The following is an 18,717-nucleotide window of genomic DNA, read 5'->3' on the forward strand; positions in this document are numbered from 1 at the left end:
AATAAGATACAAAATAAAAAATAAAATTTATTAAAACAAGACGAGAAAAAACAGCGGTGGCGCATCCTCTCGTCTTATAATTTTGGCTTCTTCGCGCGCAGGAGTCTGGGAATTTAAGCCCCGCTAAGCGCTTATTATTTTTCATTCGAAACGAATTCTCCGAAAAGAGAGCCCGCCAGAAAAGCGGGATGGATTTCAATAACTCTATCCTCCTAATCTGGCAATTATGTTGCGTAAGTGGAAAATCGCGTAGAGCACGGAGCACGGTCCGCCGTACGAGGTGCGCTATGCTCACTTTGTGCTCGCCTCGGCTTCTGCCACCTGCTATCGAGCTATTGAAGCAATACTTTTTTTTTTACTAATGAGCCTAGAGATAGGCATGCGCGTGCAGCTCTCTTTGCACCAATATACGTTTAAATGTAAAGACAACATATCGTCACCATAGCGCCGAAATACGTTAGCTGATTTGGCCTTGCGAGAATCAATAGCGATAGCACAACTGCAATACGCCTGCCTCTTAGTGCGGCCTCAAGACCAGCAAAAACCGAACATAGCAAAGAATAGCGTTAATTCAATACGATCAAGGGTGCATGAAAAAGGAAGCAGCATCCATTCTTTCGCATAAATAACGGGCGGAATTAGAGATGCAGTTGCCGGGCCGAATATTGCGCGCTTTCAGAAGAACTCGGCAAGTAACAGCCACGAAAAACAAGGTAAAGTTTGTTCGTTACACTTGAAATTTTCAGCTGAAGAGAAAAACAGCGAGAGTGACAGAGGGAAATTCCTCACCATCGTTACCACAAATCCTTTTTTGATTTGCGGACTCTTGCCGGGTCTGTTCTCTGGTTCACATCCCAACAAAGCAATTTACTCAGCGGATGGCTCAAGCTAGTCTTCTCTTTTCTGCAGCCGTTTAATTTCTATTTATAAGGCGCTTTCTAGCTACACACTCTGATAGAGAAAGAGCGCGAGAGCCAACGGTGAGAAAGAAAGCACGGATGAAAGAGACACCCACTGTAGTGCACGTGCTAAAAAAGATCGCCCTGTCCGTGAGGCAACGCTGAACAAATAGGTTAAGTGTAATGCTATGTTGGTTGCCAGCGCACTGGTGAAGGGAGGCTAGAACTGCGAGTATTTGGACGCCTTTTCGTGCCCGTGCTGAATTAATTACGAGAAAGTCTGGCAGCAAAGCGAGTATCGTGCACGTGACCACACGCACACAGCGTTGAGAACTAGGACCTCGGAGATATTGCTCTCAGCCCACACAAGGTTGCCAACCGCATCAAGGCTTTAGCGTTCCAACGCTGGGAGCTGCGTACGTACATTTAAGATTTTTGTCCTCGTTCGCGCTGGTAGTGTCGCCGTGTCCTGTCCTTTATTTGCGGCCTTCTTTTAAAAATACCGTTATTTGTGTGCAGGCGGCGCTTAGAGTTACTGCGTTTCGTCTTGAAAGGCTGCAGCAAAACGATGTCTCCTTTTTTGTTTTTCGCGTAGGAAGGAACAAAAACGACCGCAGTGCTTTCAGGGTGCTACTAGACACTCCTTTCCCTTCGCTTTCTTTGGCACTCAAATGTCACGCAATATACTCAGAACCTGCTCCCCAACTGCATTTAGGTTTTGTTTTGCTCGCTTTCTCGCATGTCAGTGCATTAAGGACGTTCCACACATCCAGACGCCGGGCGTCCCCACGTGTGCGCATGTGTTGCCGGACCGGAGACGCGACGAACTAAACAAAGCTGGCCTTCCATGCGTGCCGTTAGTTCTTTTCCATCATGAACGTGCGTTGCTGCGCAAACAAACAAGGTATCAAAGTTGGCGCGGGCTTGTTCGCGACGAGGCATCATCGCGGGCGAAACGAGTCTTGTGGTGCTACCAGGAGCTTGGTTTGCGGCAAGAGAACAAACGGAGGAACAAGGGATGGGGTCAGTTGACGGATCGGCATTCATTCGTTCGGCATTCAGCAGGATAGTGGCTCCTGGTGCAGAGTTCGATTTTCGGCGGCGAAAGAGTCAAGAAGCTCTGTACAACATCCTGGCCTTCTCCATCGTATCAGGAAGGCGCTCCAGCTCCGAGGGGCTTTGCTGCGACGAGGATCGCATGGTGATGGCGAAATCGATCGTAGCGCAAGCTGTAGTCCGTGAGATCGCTGTTTCGCGGCAGCTGAGCCTTTCAGCTGCTGGAGGCGTGCAACGCCGTCTTTATTTTCTCTCAGCTTTTTCGTCACCGCGTGTTTGGAGCGCAGTTATTTTGTATTTTGCATCCACGTGTGACTGTTGAATAGCAGTATAATAATTATATCTTTGCAGGGCTAATTAGAACGTCGAACGGAGCCATTGTTATCGCTGCAGCTCGGGCCGAAGCCTGAACTGAGAAATGAAATAAAACACCTTGCATAACACATGCGGTGATGGCCAAATAATATTATTAAATAGTGCAGCGAATTTTTCCTCCGCATTTAGTCCCGGATGAGCTCTCTAAATGAAATCGGTTGTTTTTCACGCACTGTCCCTGGTGCCAATATTTACTTCTTATTGGTCAGCGCGAACAGCAACTGACACGTGCGCGCACGCATGCATAACGAAAAGGAGGTAAGACTAACTTGCCGTTTCTGTCCACGCCGGAGGCTGCGCAACAATCCACGGTTGAGACTCAAAGCTGCAGACGTTTACAGACATGTGATCAGGCTGGCGCAGTTTACGAGAACGGCTATTTCTTTTTTATTTTTCCAGGTTTCTCTACTCACCGCCCTCACCGATCAACGAAATTTTCCCGGCGAGTTGCGTCTTCGATGTGAAGGTCTCCGTCTGTATCAGCGGGCACTTGGCTGTACTCCGGCCATTCTTCTCGGCGGACAAGATCTCGGGGTACACGGACGCTGCTAAGCGGCCAGTCGGCGTAAACCGATCAAAAAGGTTTCCTTTTTACTCTCCCCGGCTGCGTACGACCCACGCGCGTCCCCATGGCAACCGTGGATTTCAGCAGACGCAAGGCATGTCACGAATGAAGACAACGCGGGACAAAATTTGTGAAGATTTTTGCTCTCGACTGATTCTTGTAACCTCGTGCCGCTTGCAGCTGCTTCCTGTGACGCCAGCACTGGTAGGTAGCAAATAATGCTACCCTTGGCGAAAACTAATACGTTCGGAATATACTTCGAGATATTTATAATGTATTTTAAACATATTTTGTATTCATGAATGCTCTTAAAATATACCGGAAATAGGTTCCTGAAACTTTATGCTTAGTATTCGAAATATATTCTTAAAATTTTCCAAAAAGACGTCGCTTAAAACATGCTTCGAGCACATTTCAAATATGTGAAAAAAATATGAATGCGGTTATAGCACCTTGTCAGTATATTACATGTGTACTTTCGTAAATATGAAATTAATGCATTCGAAGTGTACCTCATTTAAAGCGTGTTTCGAGCATGTTTCAATTACGTGAAAAAATATGAATGCGGTTTTAGCATCTTGTCAATATATTAAAAGTGTATTTCCGTAAATATGAAATTCATGCCATAGCCTCCTCTAGAGGAGGCTATGTTCATGCATTCGTAGTATACGTCACTTGAAGCGTGTTTCGAGCACGTTTCAAACACGTGAAAAAATATGTGTACGGTTTTAGCATCTTGTCAATGTATTAAAAGTGTACTTTCGTAAATATTGTTGCGGGAAAGAATATATTTACAGTTATTTACAAAAACGAATGGACAGCTACGGGCGGCACTCAGAACACAGCCAGAGATGAGTTCTCGTCTTCTTCCTCGTCCACTCGTTCACTCGCTCAATGTCGTCGTCGTCGTCTACCCGCTGCAGGACCCCCGGCTGATGAAACGCCGTCTCGGCGTTAGAGTGGTGGCGTAGGAGCGTCGTGATAAGGTTTGAGGCGGCATACATGGACGACGTCGGTAGAGGGGCCAGAGGACGATGGCGAGGACGCAAGGGGAGCAGTTTCATAGTTCACGTCGGTGACTCGGCGCACCACATGGTAAGGGCCACGGTAGTGAGAAAGGAGCTTCTCGGAGAGGACCGACGCTGCGCGACGGCGTCCAGAGAAGGACGAGTGATCCGGGGTGATATTCGACGGCCCGGTGCCGGCGGTCGTAGGCGGACTTCTGGGAAGCTTGAGAGGCACGGAGCCGACTACGGGCTATCTGGCGAGCCAGCGTGGCCTGGGCGATGGCGTCCTGAGCGTAAGCAGTGATGGGGACTGAAGAAGGCGGCATGAGTGTGTCCAAAGGCAATAGGGGGTGCCTACCAAACAAAAGTTAGAAAGGGGAATATCCTGTTGTGTCATGCCGTGAAGAGTTTTACGCAAATGTCACATAAGGCAAGGCTGCGTCCCAATCGCGGTGGTCCGGTGAGACGTACATTGCTAACATATCGGTGAGCGTGCGGTTGAACCGTTCCGTAAGCCCGTTGGTTTGTGGATGGTAAGCTGTCGCGAGCTGGTGCTGCGTGGCACACGAACGAAGAATGTCATCAATCACTCTGGACAGAAAATAACGACCGCGGTCGGTGAGCAGTTGACGAGGGGCGCCATGGTGAAGAATTACGTCTTGGAGAAGAAAATCGGCGACATCGGTAGCGCAGCTGGTGGGCAAAGCACGCGTAATGGTGTACCGAGTCGTATAATCAGTTGCGACAGCGATCCACTTGTTACCGGAGAGGGACGTGGGAAAAGGACCAAGAAGGTAGAGGCCAACACGGTGAAAAGGTTCCGGAGGTACGTCGATGGGTTGTAGAAGACCGGCAGGCAAAGTGGAGGGCCTTTTTCGGCGTTGACACAGGTCGCAAGCGGCAACGTAACGCTTGACGGAACGATACAGACCAGGCCAAAAGAAGCGGTGCCGCACTCGAGCGTACGTGCGGGACACGCCAAGGTGGCCGGCTGTCGGCAGATCGTGCAATTCCTCAAGGACAGAAGAACGTAGATGTTGGGGTATGACTAGGAGCAGCGGAGGACCGTCGGAGCGTAGGTTGCGCGATACAAAATGCCATTCTGGAGCACATAAAGGTGCAGAAACGGAGATCGGTTTGCAGAGCGGAGGCCATCAAAGATAGGTTGTAAAGATGAGTCGTTGCGCTGTTCGTTGGCGATATCGGTGAGAGAAGTGATAGCTAAGAGGCAGGGTAGGGTCTCAGCGTCTTCGAGGTCAGGTGGCTCCACAGGGTATCGGGATAAACAGTAAGCATCCTGGTGGTGACGACCGGACTTGTACACGACAGAGTATGAATACTCTTGAAGGCGCAAAGCCCAGCGACCAAGGCGACCAGTGGGATCTTTTAGTGAAGACAGCCAACAGAGAGCGTGGTGATCAGTGACGACAGTGAATGAGCGGCCGAACAGGTACGGGCGGAATTTAGCGACAGCCCAGACAAAAGCGAGACACTCGCGCTCAGTAATGGAGCAATTTTGCTCTGCGGCGGAAAGTAGGCGGCTGGCATAAGCGATGACGCGATCTTGGCCCTGTTGACGTTGGGCTAGCACGGCACCGATCCCATATCCGGAGGCGTCGGTGCGAATCTCCGTGGGAGACGACGGGTCAAAATGGGCTAAGATGGGCGCAGAGGTTAGCAAATGAACGAGGGAGGAAAATGAGTTTTCTTGAGCAGGGCCCCAGATAAAGGGGGTGTCGTTCTTAAGAAGGTCGGTGAGGGGGCGAGCGATGCCGGCGAAATCTTTGATAAAACGTCGAAAATACGAGAACAAGCCGACAAACCTGCGCACAGCTTTCGACGACCTAGGAAGAGGAAACTCCTTCACGGCTTGAATTTTGACTGGATCTGGCCGTACACCAGAAGCATCAACCAGGTGTCCGAGAATAGTGAGTTGGCGGCGACCGAATTTGCATTTCGATGAGTTCAGCTGGAGTCCGGCGTTACGAAACACTGTCAAAATACTGGAGAGGCGTTCGAGGTGCGTGGCAAAAGTAGGCGAGAAAACCACAACATCGTCTAGGTAGCGGAGGCAGGTAGACCACTTAAAGCCGCGAAGAAGGGAGTCCATCATTCGTTCAAAGGTAGCCGGCGCGTTACAGAGTCCGAATGGCATGACAATTGGTATAAGCCATCAGACGTCACGAAGGCGGTCTTTTAACGGTCCTTTTCATCTACGGCAATTTGCCAGTACCACGATCGAAGATCAATTGAAGAGAAATATTTGGCGCCGTGGAGGCAATCTAATGCATCATTGATCCTCGGGAGAGGATATACGTCTTTTTTTGTGATGCGGTTTAGGTGCCGGTAATCAACGCAGACGCGCCAGCTGCCGTCTTTTTTTTTTTACCAGTACAACTGGAGAAGCCCAAGCGCTTGACGAGGGCTCGATGATGTCTTTTGCGAGCATCTTATCGACCTCTTGATTTATGACGGTGCGTTCAGCGCTGGACACGCGGTACGGACGTCTGTGGAGAGGAGCGGCATCACCGGTGTTTATCCGATGCGTAACCACAGAGGTACGAGTCAAAACACGGGCATCAAAGTCGAAGATGTCGCGAAAAGATGATAAGAGGCACCTAAGACCGTGAGCTTGCATCGCTGGTAGGTCAGAACAGATCATGTCGGCGTAGTCATCCGTTGGTTTCTCTGGCGATGTTGCCGCAGGCAACAGGCATTGATTAGTGGAAGGTAAGCAGCTGTCCACCACTGATATGACACATTCGGCAGCAGGGCACAGCGTGGCGAGTGAGATGCCTTGCGGGAGCGGTTGGATAGACGAGCCAAAGTTCAGAACCGGAAGGTACGCACGGTTTGCCGACATTGTAAAGACAGTGTGCGCAAGCGCAATACTTCGCGTGAGGGCAACGTCAAGGTCTGGAGTGACTACGTAGGGGCCATCAGGGACAGGGGGAACAGATGAGAAAGAAATGCAAGTTGCGGCTTGAGGCGGTAGACGGACAAAGTCGACAGCACAAAGACGAGGTACAATTGGGGACGGCGACTCAGCAGAAAGAGGAAGGTCAAGCTGGACAACACTGGTGGCGCAGTTGATGAGGGCTGAATGCTCAGACAGGAAGTCGAGGCCAAGAATGACGTCATGAGGGCACTGGTCCAGGACAGAGAATAGAACGGATGTATGGCGGCCGGATATGGTCACACGGGCTGTGCATAGTCCAACCACAGGAGGCGTTCCGCCGTCGGCAACGCGGAGAACGGCTGTGGGTGCAGGGGTCAGTACTTTTCTGAGGCGGCGTCGTAGGGTGGAACTCATGACGGACACGTGCGCGCCCGTGTCGATCAGGGCTCTCCCAGGGACTCCATCGACATGAATAGCGAGCAAATTTTGGTGTGCGCGAAGGGCTAAGCGAGGATTTTGGGACTGGGGCTGTACAGCAGCATCACCTCCAGACACTGCAGCGTCTAGTTTTCCGCTTGCGTGCGTCCGTAGGGGCCAGGAAAGGAGCGACGGCGTAGGGGCGAACGAGACTGCCGACGCAGGGGGGACGGGGAGCGGCTGGAGCGGGAAATCTGGCCGTCAACGGTAGCACTCTGCTGGGCTGGAGGGGGCGTGAAGTGGCGGGGCTGGTCATCGTTGCGGTGAGAGCTTAGATGACTGTATGTGCTACGACGAGACCAATAATTGCGACAGTGACGGGAGATGTGGCCAATGCGGTGGCAGAGGAAACAAATGGGTCTGTCGTCGGGTGTCCGCCAGTCGTTAGGGTTACGGCGACGTGGAGCGAAGTAGGAAGGTCGTTCAGGAGCAATCGCAGTGATGTCGAGTGGTGATGAAGGACGCACAGGGCTGACGGGCTGGAGACCAAGGTTTGCAAGCTCTTGACGGACGACGGCTTGTACCATCGAGATGGTGGGCAAGTGGTTGTCGCCATCACGTAGAGGCAGGGAGGAAGGGGACATAGCTTCGAGTTCGCGTCGAATGATGCGGGTCACATTTTCTGGAGGCGCAGGAGTTTGCCGGTGCAGCAGGTCTTCACATGAGGAAGTCGCAGCCGTGTTGGGGAGGCGTGTGTACGGCTGACTAATACGTCTGCTTTTAGCTTCCTCGAAGCGGCGACATTCCTTAATAATGCCGTCGACTGTAGTGCAGTTCTTGCAAATGAGCAGGCTGAAGGCGTCGTCGGCGATCCCCTTCAACACGTGACCCACTTTGTCAGATTCGGGCATGTTATTGTCAACTTTGTGGCAGAGGGCCAACACGTCCTGAATGTAGGAAACAGGATTCCGTAGACGTTTGAGCTCTGGACGCAAGCTCCCTCTTAGCGGCGAGTGTTCGGCCGAGCGGCCGTCCAAACAGCTCGCGCAGTTTCTGCTTGCAGACGTCCCAGCTGGTCAAATCATCTTCGTGAGTCTCGTACCAGACGCGGGCGGTGTCTTTTAGATAGAAGATGACATTCGCGAGCATAAGAGTCGGATCCCAGCGGTTGTACGTACTCACGCGTTCATACATGTTGATCCAGTCGTCCACGTCAACGTTGTCGGTGCCAGAAAATGTCCTAGGGTCACGAGGGGAAGAAAGAACGAGCGATGGCATTGCCGATTGTGATGTTTGCTGGGAGGTGTCTTGGGTCATGGTGAGCGAAGTCAGCTGGCGGCCGCTGCGGAGCTCCGTCTTCGGTAGGCGTAGAGGAAAGCCGCACCTCCACCAAATATGTTGCGGGAAAGAATATATTTACAGTTATTTACAAAAACGAATGGACAGCTACGGGCGGCACTCAGAACACAGCCAGAGATGAGTTCTCGTCTTCTTCCTCGTCCACTCGTTCACTCGCTCAATGTCGTCGTCGTCGTCTACCCGCTGCAATATGAAATCAATTCGTCTCAAGTACACTTCAATTTTAACAAACGGGCTGTCCTTTTAAACATATTTGAAGCACAGTTTGTCTGCCGTAGAACAACCTAGTGCTACTAAATGCGTTTCTGGAAATGGCCTTTGCATGTTGGCAATGTACTGAAAGTCTAATTTCGCAAATACGGCATTAATTCATCCAAAGTACACTTCAATTCTAACGAACGAGCTGTCCGCGTAAACGCATTTTCAGCACACTTCAAGCTGCCGTTGGACAGTTGGTGCTTGAAATCGCGTTTCGGGAAATGGCCATTGCATGTTGGCAATGTATTGAATGTCTAATTTCGCAAATACGGCATTAATTCATCCAAAGTACACTTCAATTCTAACGAACGAGCTGTCCGCGTAAACGCATTTTCAGCACACTTCAAGCTGCCGTTGGACAGTTAGTGCTCGAAATCGCGTTTCGGGAAATGGCCTTTGCATGTTGGCAATGTATTGAAAGTCTAATTTCGCAAATACGGCATTAATTCATCCAAAGTACACTTCAATTCTAACGAATGAGCTGTCCGCGTAAACGCATTTTCAGCACACTTCAAGCTGCCGTTGGACATTTAGTGCTCGAAATCGCGTTTCGGGAAATGGCCTTTACATGTTGGCGATGTATTGAAAGTCTAATTTCGCAAATACGGCATTAATTCCTCCAAAGTACACTTCAATTCTAACGAACGAGCTGTCCGCGTAAACGCATTTTCAGCACACTTCAAGCTGCCGTTGGACAGTTAGTGCTCGAAATCGCGTTTCGGGAAATGGCCTTTGCATGTTGGCAGTATATTGAAAGTCTAATTTCGCAAATACGGCATTATTTCATCCAAAGTACACTTCAATTCTAACGAACGAGCTGTCCGCGTAAACGCATTTTCAGCACACTTCAAGCTGCCATTGGACAGTTGGTGCTTGAAATCGCGTTTCGGGAAATGGCCTTTGCATGTTGGCAATGTATTGAAAGTCTAATTTCGCAAATACGGCATTAATTCATCCAAAGTACACTTCAATTCTAACGAACGAGCTGTCCGCGTAAACGCATTTTCAGCCCACTTCAAGCTGCCGTTGGACAGTTAGTGCTCGAAATCGCGTTTCGGGAAATGGCCTTTGCATGTTGGCAGTGTATTGAAAGTCTAATTTCGCAAATACAGCATTAATTCAATCAAAGTACACTTCAATTCTAACGAACCAGCTGTCCGCGTAAACGCATTTTCAGAACACTTAAAGCTGCCGTTGGACAGTTAGTGTTCAAAATCGCGTTTCGGGAAATGACATTTTGGCAATGCATTCAAAGTGTACTTCCGTAAATACCCATTATTTCGTGCGTGGTATACTTCAACTGTAACAAATGAGTAGTCCGCGTCAGCATATTTTCAGCACACTTAAAGCTGCCGTGGAACAACCTAGTGCTCGAAATCACGTTTCCGGGAACAGTGAAATGTCTCCCTTTTCGTCCATTCGTTTATGTTAACTTCTAGCAGAAAGGCAATCACCGCTTATTTAAATTAAACCTGGACAGCGTGATAGCATTATACCAGCAAGGGCGCCATGCGCGCCTCCGGGCCCGAACATGCCAGCGAAAAGGACCCCGACTGGCAGGGCCGACCGACTCCCATAGACGCTCATGTAATTGTTGGTTGACAGTTCGAGTCCTGACCGATGCCTGACGCAAGTTACGACTAACGATTCGGTTCTAGATAGACCGCAGATTCGAACGCGACCACTCCGACGCTTGTGCGGCAATTTGGGGGCCCACAGTCTTTGCGCAAAAAGCGCCTCTCCGCGCAAGATAATGTGTCCGCTCACGAGGGGTATATATAAGCCAAGCCAAGTATTAGGCTTGACGGAGGAGTTCGTGTTTGCTGACGTCACTTTCCGTAGGCATTTCCTGCGTGGCGACATCTTTCCCGTTCAGGTACCGTCACGTGACCTTGCATGGGCATAGACTTCTTGATGACAACGTGTTTTAGCTGGGATTGTCTGTCTCCTGATGCTTATAACCTGTTCGGTCATTACTTCTGCTGTTGACAACATTGCTCAGTATTATCCGGTGAATTCGACTAGCCATCCTTTTGTAAGCCGAGCCGAAGTGAATGTATCTTTAATGTATGAATTGTATATTTTTAGTGTATTTTTATTGTAGAGCAATATATTTAATGTATATTTTTAGTATGCTTTTAATGTATTTAGTGTATATTTTTAGCACATTTTTCAAGGGTTAATTGTATATTTTTAGTATATTTTTAATGTATTTACGTGTATTTGTAGTATATTTTTAATGCATAATAAATACACTAAACGGACAGAAAATGCATTTTTGATGCATTTGTAAGAATGTACAGAATAGTACTCGTAGCATACTTAGAATGCATTCATACTGCAGTTTGAACATAGGGACAAATAAATGCGAAATAAATATGAAATTAATAAATGTGTTTGAAATGCATTTTAGCACAGCCTTTTCTTGCTAAGGGTAGTCCCCTCCCTGATATAAAGTCCGGCGCCATGAGCAATACACAGCTGAGAAGCGAAATAACGCGTCAGGAAAGGAACCGTGACAACCATAGAAATATGGGATAAATGAACAAGAAAAGATTGACTGTGGTTAAGCTCTGGTTAAGCCTGGAGTGACGCGATAGCCACAGCTGGCCGAGTGGAACTCGCTCAGTCGAATTGCAAAGTCAGTCTTTCGCCGCTCCGTTTCGCCTGGGCGTTCCTTCTTCATCTTCGTCTTTGGACGTGGATTCACTCTCTCTCTCTCCCTCTTCACTCCCCCCCCCCCCCCCCCCCAACTTGGTTTCGCCGGCGCGCCGCGCCGCCGGCAGCTGCTCCGCCCCACGTGACCAACCTCGTGACCAGCCACGGCGCCGCCACGCTGAAGGCTCGAAATGCTAGCGTAATGTAGCTATCGCTACAAAACAGCACATGAATTAAAGCACGAGTGGCAGCGTGGTTTGTTCGAGGTTGCCTTAGTTGCTCAGATCGTCCTTGCTGCAGCGGTTACTACGAATGAAAGTTAATCAGAAGCAGAAGACCACCCCAATCACCATGTTTTCTTATTTTTATTTGTTCGCCCAGCACGGTGCGCTAGCCGTGGCTCTAACGCGGCCAATCTAAACTTTAACTGACGTAGCGTGCTACGAAGCTTCGTGCTTTGCACATTGAAAAAGGCTGCGTCCTTTAGTCTCGTTCTCCGCCCCTCTGTTTTGAGACGCGTACAAGGTACCGCTGCTTCGAACGAATTAGGCTTGCGTTTGGAGGCCAGACAACATTCAGCCGCACAATACGTCGAGCATGGCACGCTACGGGTTGTCTTTTCGCCGCGCCTCCGCAGTGTGTTCAAAAGCAGGGCGCCCGGCGAGGCACGAGGCGCCGGTGGACCAGAGCCGGAAATTGGATGTTTCCGGTGCGTCCCGGAAGAATCTTTCCGCTAAAGAAACAGTCCGAGTCGGACTTGTCAGCGCGTGCCTGCCCGCTACAAAGGTCGCGGTCCATTTGCGGGACCAATGGCTACGGCCGTGATCAAAGGGACGTTGTATCGGGCGTATACATGATTCGGTGCCCATTTTCGGCCAAAACTGCTTTTGGAATCTTGTCTCTCTTGGCGTCACAGAGGACAAATTTAGGTGACCTTCGCCGCACTGTTCCGAAGCAGCGTGTTTTCGCAAGCCTTCAAAGCGAACTGTCGGCAGGAAGACGATTTTGCCACGTGCGGCAGTGAAGCTGTGTGTTCTCCCGCTTACGGAACGGAAAGCACCACGGGATGCTGCTTTGGCGCCGAGTTGGGTGTTTTCGCTCGGCGCTGGGCTGTAAGTGGCGGCCCTGACATGCGCCGATGCCTCTTTGACAAGCTTATGTGGCTCATCAGTTTCGGTTCCTCTTTTAGTGCGCTGCTTTTGCAGCGTCACTTCCTTGCGCCCAGCATAAAGTAAAAAGTGAATAGTTGCTACCCGTACAAGGATGCCTGAACATCCGGCAGTTACCGTTCATTCGGGGCTTGTGTCATCAGGTGGTGGAGCCGTATTTTTCTCGCCAGCTTGAACGGCACACGCGCGCTCCTACCCAGTCCCTTGCCGACGGAAAAGATCAAAGGAGCAGGCACAGTTCGAAGCGGGTCCATCCACTGACCGGCACGCACCGCGATCGCCACGAGATGGCGATGCAGTCAACTTTTCTGTTTGATGCTTGGCAAGCTCGAGCAAACGTAGGGGCCTTGCAAGAGCAGGCAATACGCCTCAGGAGTCACGTAGCGCTATAGCTGGTTCCAGAAAAAAAAAACACGAGAACATAGCGAAATGTGGCCAAGCAATCGCGGCTTACACTCCGACTATAATCTGCCCCTGCGGGGCGCCCGTCGTCACAAAGGGCATGACGCCGTTTGTAACAATTTACTTTAATTTGAAAGCGCGGCTGCGACGCCCGTGTGGCTTGAACTGCTGGCGCAATAGATTTAACTAACAGAGGGTGCCCGCTCTACGGTGAGATCTTCACTTCTAGGTTGAACACAAACAGTCAGTCGGCCGTGCTGTGCGCATGTCGTCGGCGAACGTTGTAGGTGATCTGCTGGGATCGGTTTTTCTGATTCTTCATGCGCTCATCAACGACGGCCGGACAGGTAAAATTCGCTCGCTAGTTCTACCCTTTTCTCGACATGCTACATGCGCAAATCCCCTCCCTAACGAATAATCCCTAACATCACTCTCACCCCATCCCCTCACCCCTAAACAAAATTAAAAAAAGAGGCTTAGCAAGGAGGCGCGTAAGATGCGAGATCACTGCGCCTCGTGATACCCTGTTTTGCTTCATAGAAGGAATTTCCTGAATATCTTACTGCGCATCGCACATATTGCATTGCGCATATTGTTATGAACGTGGCACGAAATCTGTTGCAGCGATTCTTGGTTTTGACGGGAACCCCTTCTCTCAGCCACTTTCCCGCCAGCGAAAGCGGTGTTGCCTACACTCAAAGTTGCCACACGGCGGTCACACGCGAGTGTTGATTCCGACGCTCATCCCTGTTTCTGCTAGCAGTCAAGACCATGAGCTTCCACTCATATCTCACGTTTCATTCAGTTAAACGGCTTATCTCCCCCTCACCCCACCCGTTCTGGTGGTCCCGCCCGCTCCTCTCTTTAGCGTCGACGGCCCGCTGTTCTTGTGCGCTAAAAACGAGTTTCTTTCATTTCCCGTTCTCGCCTTGCGCAATGATTGGTCTGTGCCTGGCTCCCTCCTCATTTCCTGTCGTCGTGAGACTTCAGCCGGCCACTGCGGTCAGCGACAGCGAGGGAGGAAGAAAACAAAAGAAAGATGGGCAGAACATCGGTTGCCTCATTTCGGCCCTGACTGCACATTCCCTCTCAGGAGCCGTCCTACGCGGCTGCTGCAATCAGCACTGGCTAGCCAATGGTGGCGACTGCGACAGGGACAAAGTCACGCTGGGGTTGACCGCTGAGACAAGCACGACTCCGCTATAACAGCGATGAGCTTGAACTTGATTGGACCTACCCAAAAAGAAGCGTACCCGGAGGGATGACCAGTCCTTGTTCTATTTCGTCACTCTTTGTTATTTATTTAATAGCTGACGGTCAAATCCTTTGGCTAATGAAAGTGCTCGCTTTTTACTTTCTAGGCTCCAGTTTTATTCCTTTTTAGTCGTGACTGTCTTTATTTGTGAGTTTAAATAGGCTAAGCAAGCCTTTTTACACCAAAAGGGGGAACGTATTTTAACCCTTTCAGGCACCGTTTATCATCTCGATTCAAGACAAAATTTTCGGCCACTGAAGTGCCTTAGAGTCTTATTTTGCGCATATTCGGTACTATACAGTTAAATTCTTGTGACGGTATCAAAAAGACACTGCTGTAAAGTGTCGCTTTATTGCCTACCGACCAAGGCAGAACGTGAGGCCCGGAGAAGGAGTCACTGAGTCTGCTGTTCAGTGCATAAAATTGTTTCCAAGCGCAAGCCAGAAATACAGTATAGAGAAAACTAAGGCAGACCGCTAGACGTCGTTAAAAAAAGTAGCGCTGGTAGCGGTGACAGGTACCAGCTTGAATAGCCCATTTCCATCATTTGCCCTCTGCTGTAGCAGATGGTCTCTGAGCTCTGCGACACAAATTTGCTCTAGGCTGCAGCATCGTCAGAAGCTGCAGTCCTCGAATAAATGGGCCAACGGTACTTTAAATTCCTAGATACCTTAGCATTTTCAGAAAATTATCCAAATTTATTTGGAACCCTGGCGTACAGTGTAGGCCAAATCAATCCTGTGGGGCCTTTAGAACGCAGAGCCCTGTAATTTATTTTCGGGCTACACGTTTTCCTATGAATTAGCGATGTAACCGCAGCTGAGCTTAATTCTATTACCTCATATGGGCGATCGTACTGCTTGTTCAAAAATACCATTTTTCTTTAGTGCATTGCCGTCTCTTGTGCACGGTAGCTTTTCTCGTTCCGATTTTACTGTGTGCCTGAAATCTGAGAGTAAATTGACGCTGCGCGAACAAAAGGTGAATACACAAAAGGGCAATGGCGGTAAAGACACAAATCGAGAGGCACACATTGGCAGGCATTTCGTGAGTATACGTTTCGTAGGCTCGTTCTTAACGAATCTAGCGGATAACAAAAGCAGGGTGAGAGTGCAACAGTACTGTGTCAAACCTGGGTAGGCGTTGGAAAAAAACTTGGCAAACCAATTTTTTGCCTGGATAAGTTCCTTTCTCTAGAGGAGAGAAATGGGATCAAAGACAACAGTTGGAAAGAACTGCGATTCTAGCGCGCCATCGCGCTTGCATAAAGAGGCAGGCATTGAAAGCGTTTATGCTCTAAGACTGAAGTGACAGGGGACCATCCAGCGGTGAGCTTGCTTTTTTTTCTGAAGCAAAAACTAATCTCAAAGAATAACATGAATTGACAAAAAAAAAACTATGCGATAAAAACTATGAAGAAGTGCAGCTCTGTAATGTATCAGATCTGCCAAAGAGTATGGCATGGTTGCAAACATTCACTTTTTTTTATACGATGTTCTCTCAGTCTCTCTCGGTGTTTTTTTTTTTGAATATAGGTAGTCCGTTTGGGCAGCGTCTCTGATAAATCACCAGTCACTAACGCTTTTCGTGGGTTGCTTGCTGGATGTTTACGAGTTTTCGCATTTTTGCGACTAGAGGCAAGCGCACAAATACCCCCCTTTATGTTACTCGCTAATTCATTTACAAGAAACATTTTCCGGTTTCCTCCACGCGTAATTTTTGGCGCACTGTTGTAACCAGCTTGTGTTTGAAAGTTATTTACGTATTCAATCTACTCTACGCGCCATTCATGCGCCATGGCTACGAGGCACAAGGTCTAGCTGAGGGCTCCTAATTAATTTCGATCACCTGTGGTTGTTTAACGTGTACTGAAATGTAAGTTCAGGAATATTTCCGCTAGGACTGAAAACTGGGCTACTTGGAATTTATTCACATTGCAAAAAAAAACAGCTAAAAAAAACAGACCAATATACGGAACTGGTGATTGTCGGTTCGGATGCAATCTTTGGTTTGCGCCCCCTTTGCCCGCGTGCGCATTTCTTGCGTGTTTAAGTGTGCCACTCTCATGTATTAAACCTTTCAGTTGCGAGCAGCGCCGTGTTTCTCCTCTAGTCTTTTGTTCTGTGTTTTTTTTGCGCTGTTTTTTTTTCAGCATGAATATTTCCCCATTTCGCTTTCATCAGAATGCTGGCGCGCCGCGAACAGGGTCACACCTGCTACCTCATGAGATGCTGCAGCGTCCCTTTCTATTTTACCCACTTTGTTTTTGAGCAACAGGGTAAAAGGCCCGAGTTTTAGTTAATTCCGAACTTCCAGCTGCACCGAAGTGAGTGAAATGTTGAAATTTTAAAAAGTCCAGCAAGAATAATCTTCGCGTCCGTGAGAAACTTCGTAAATTAAACATACCGGGGGGGGGGGGGGGGGTACTTTTGCCAATGAAAAAAGAAAACGCCTTCTGTCCTAAAAGTCCCGTTTTGCTGACATAGCCGGTTCGTTCTGCACAAGCCATGACATCGATGCTTACGCTCCGTTAGAAAAACGTCCCAGTCCGCGGATCCCAAATAAAAGTATAAGCAGAACAAAAGCAAACCGACACGAAACTCCTCACCGAAGAACGCCTCCCTTGTTTTCTTTAGACTGAATTCGCGGGTCGTCCTGGAGACTCGCTACCGCTACAGAGTCGCTTTCCGTGCTCCCGTGGGAAGATGTGTCTAGTACAGAGGAGGTGCTCCCGCCGGACATCGTGCAGCACTTCAGCGCTCAACAAACGCGGGGGGCGGAAGTCGATGTCTGCGAGTGTCCGTGTTCCTGAACTTGAGTTTGCTTGTTATCGTTCCGTCTACTTGTATGTGTGTGTGCGTGTGAGCGAGCGCGGAAAAGAAGGTGGATGTTTAGCCAAGGTTGCCCGAAGCTTGAACTCTTTTTGTTTTTCCTTCCCGTTTCGACTTTCTTCCAATAGTGGAAACATCATAAAAACGCATCTCTTTCCTTTTTTTTTGCTTTTATTCTGAGCCGGCGGTGCGCTATGCTGCGCTGTGTCCTCCTATCCTCTCGCCTGACAGCCTGCAAAGTACTAAACTGTTTTCGCTTGTATTTAGAGAACGTACGGACGTGGCATTTGCGAAGTTTTCGAGCTGTGCGGTTTCCTAATGTCGCTGTGCAAGCTGCTCAATCGCCTTCCGTCTCGCTTCAGCCAATAAAATGGCACAAGCGGCTGTATTCGAACTGCTGCCGCGTTAAAATAACTACTTCGTCGCTAAATTCATCGCGAATGTTTCGGCTGGAATGTTGTCTAGAATCAAACCCAGAGAGGTGCAGCTTTTATTAACAGTCGCTTCACTGCGAAGAAATGTCTTTGCACGCTTTGAGTGGAGTACACGAATGACAAAATGTCCAAGATGTGAACGCCTGCCCTGAATATTCCCTGGCCTGGTGGCGCTCGCTTACTTGTAGCTTTGACGCGCATAGACTGGTGCGGCCGCCATCATGCGGGCTGCACTTTGTGGGGGAGGATAGTGAAAAGTAAAATGATAGAAGCTCGGAGCAAGACTGAATTTTCGAAACCTGCGCTTATCGTGGCTTCCTTTGACGCCACGCAACATCCACATAGAAGGCTTAAAGCTATCTTCAGCAACAGTTGGAGAGGTTATTTGTTAATGTGAGGCAATTAATAAGGATCTCACAAAAGCCCTGCCATTCGCTCATGGCGAGTGATAGTAGTGCTTCAGTTTAACTCTACTCAGGAGTCCCCGCTTTGTCTCTTTTAGTGTCAAGAGCAAATCACGTGGGACACCCTGGAAGAACCCTCGCTTGCGGCGCACTGACCGATGAACACCCTGAGGTCGTAGGAGACACCGAGGGGGCTCCCCTGGTACGGCCTGGCCGGGTGCAGGCGCACCGAAGGCGGCGCCTGCGGTGAGATGCGCAGCGTCAGCGGGTACGCGTCGCCACCCAACTTCTTGAGCAGGTTGCGCTGCAGCGGCGTCAGCTCCTCGAGTGTCCCGCTGCTGCCATCGCAGCCCGACGCGCGGTTCGCCGCTGGCCCGCCGCCGTCGGCGCCGCTCGCTGACGAGGCACTGGGCTCTGGGTAAACCTGCGACAAGGGGGAAGAAGCCGCACGTCGCTGCGAGCGTGTGCCGCCGACTGGAAGCCGGGAAGCGTGCTGGTTTCGTTAAGACCAGCGGAATTATCAGCGGACCACTGAGGTTGCGCGGCACACTGGGGATTGAACTGGTTGGACAAAGAAGCCGCACCTGCTCGGCACTGGAATGCCATTACGGTCGCGGGCAGGCATTACAGGTGCGCACTTCGCCGGAATTCAACGCTTCCATCAACGCGTACTTGATTACTTCGGGGCGCTCAGAGACATTAAATTTGGTTCAACACCAGACTCGCACG

General features: G+C 49.7%; 1 protein-coding gene across 1 annotated transcript in view; it reads right to left on the reverse strand.

Annotated features, from left to right (window-relative positions):
• The window catches only part of LOC144117161 (phosrestin-2-like), a 451,116-nt gene that overhangs the window by 28,548 nt on the left and 403,851 nt on the right, over positions 1-18,717 (reverse strand). The window contains exon 6 of the mRNA XM_077651226.1: positions 18,145-18,412. Coding sequence (XP_077507352.1) covers positions 18,145-18,412 — 268 coding nt within the window. The remainder of the gene's footprint in view (positions 1-18,144; positions 18,413-18,717) is intronic.

Source organism: Amblyomma americanum, chromosome 1, assembly GCF_052857255.1.
Source record: "Amblyomma americanum isolate KBUSLIRL-KWMA chromosome 1, ASM5285725v1, whole genome shotgun sequence".
Classification (NCBI taxonomy): Eukaryota; Metazoa; Arthropoda; class Arachnida; order Ixodida; family Ixodidae; genus Amblyomma; species Amblyomma americanum.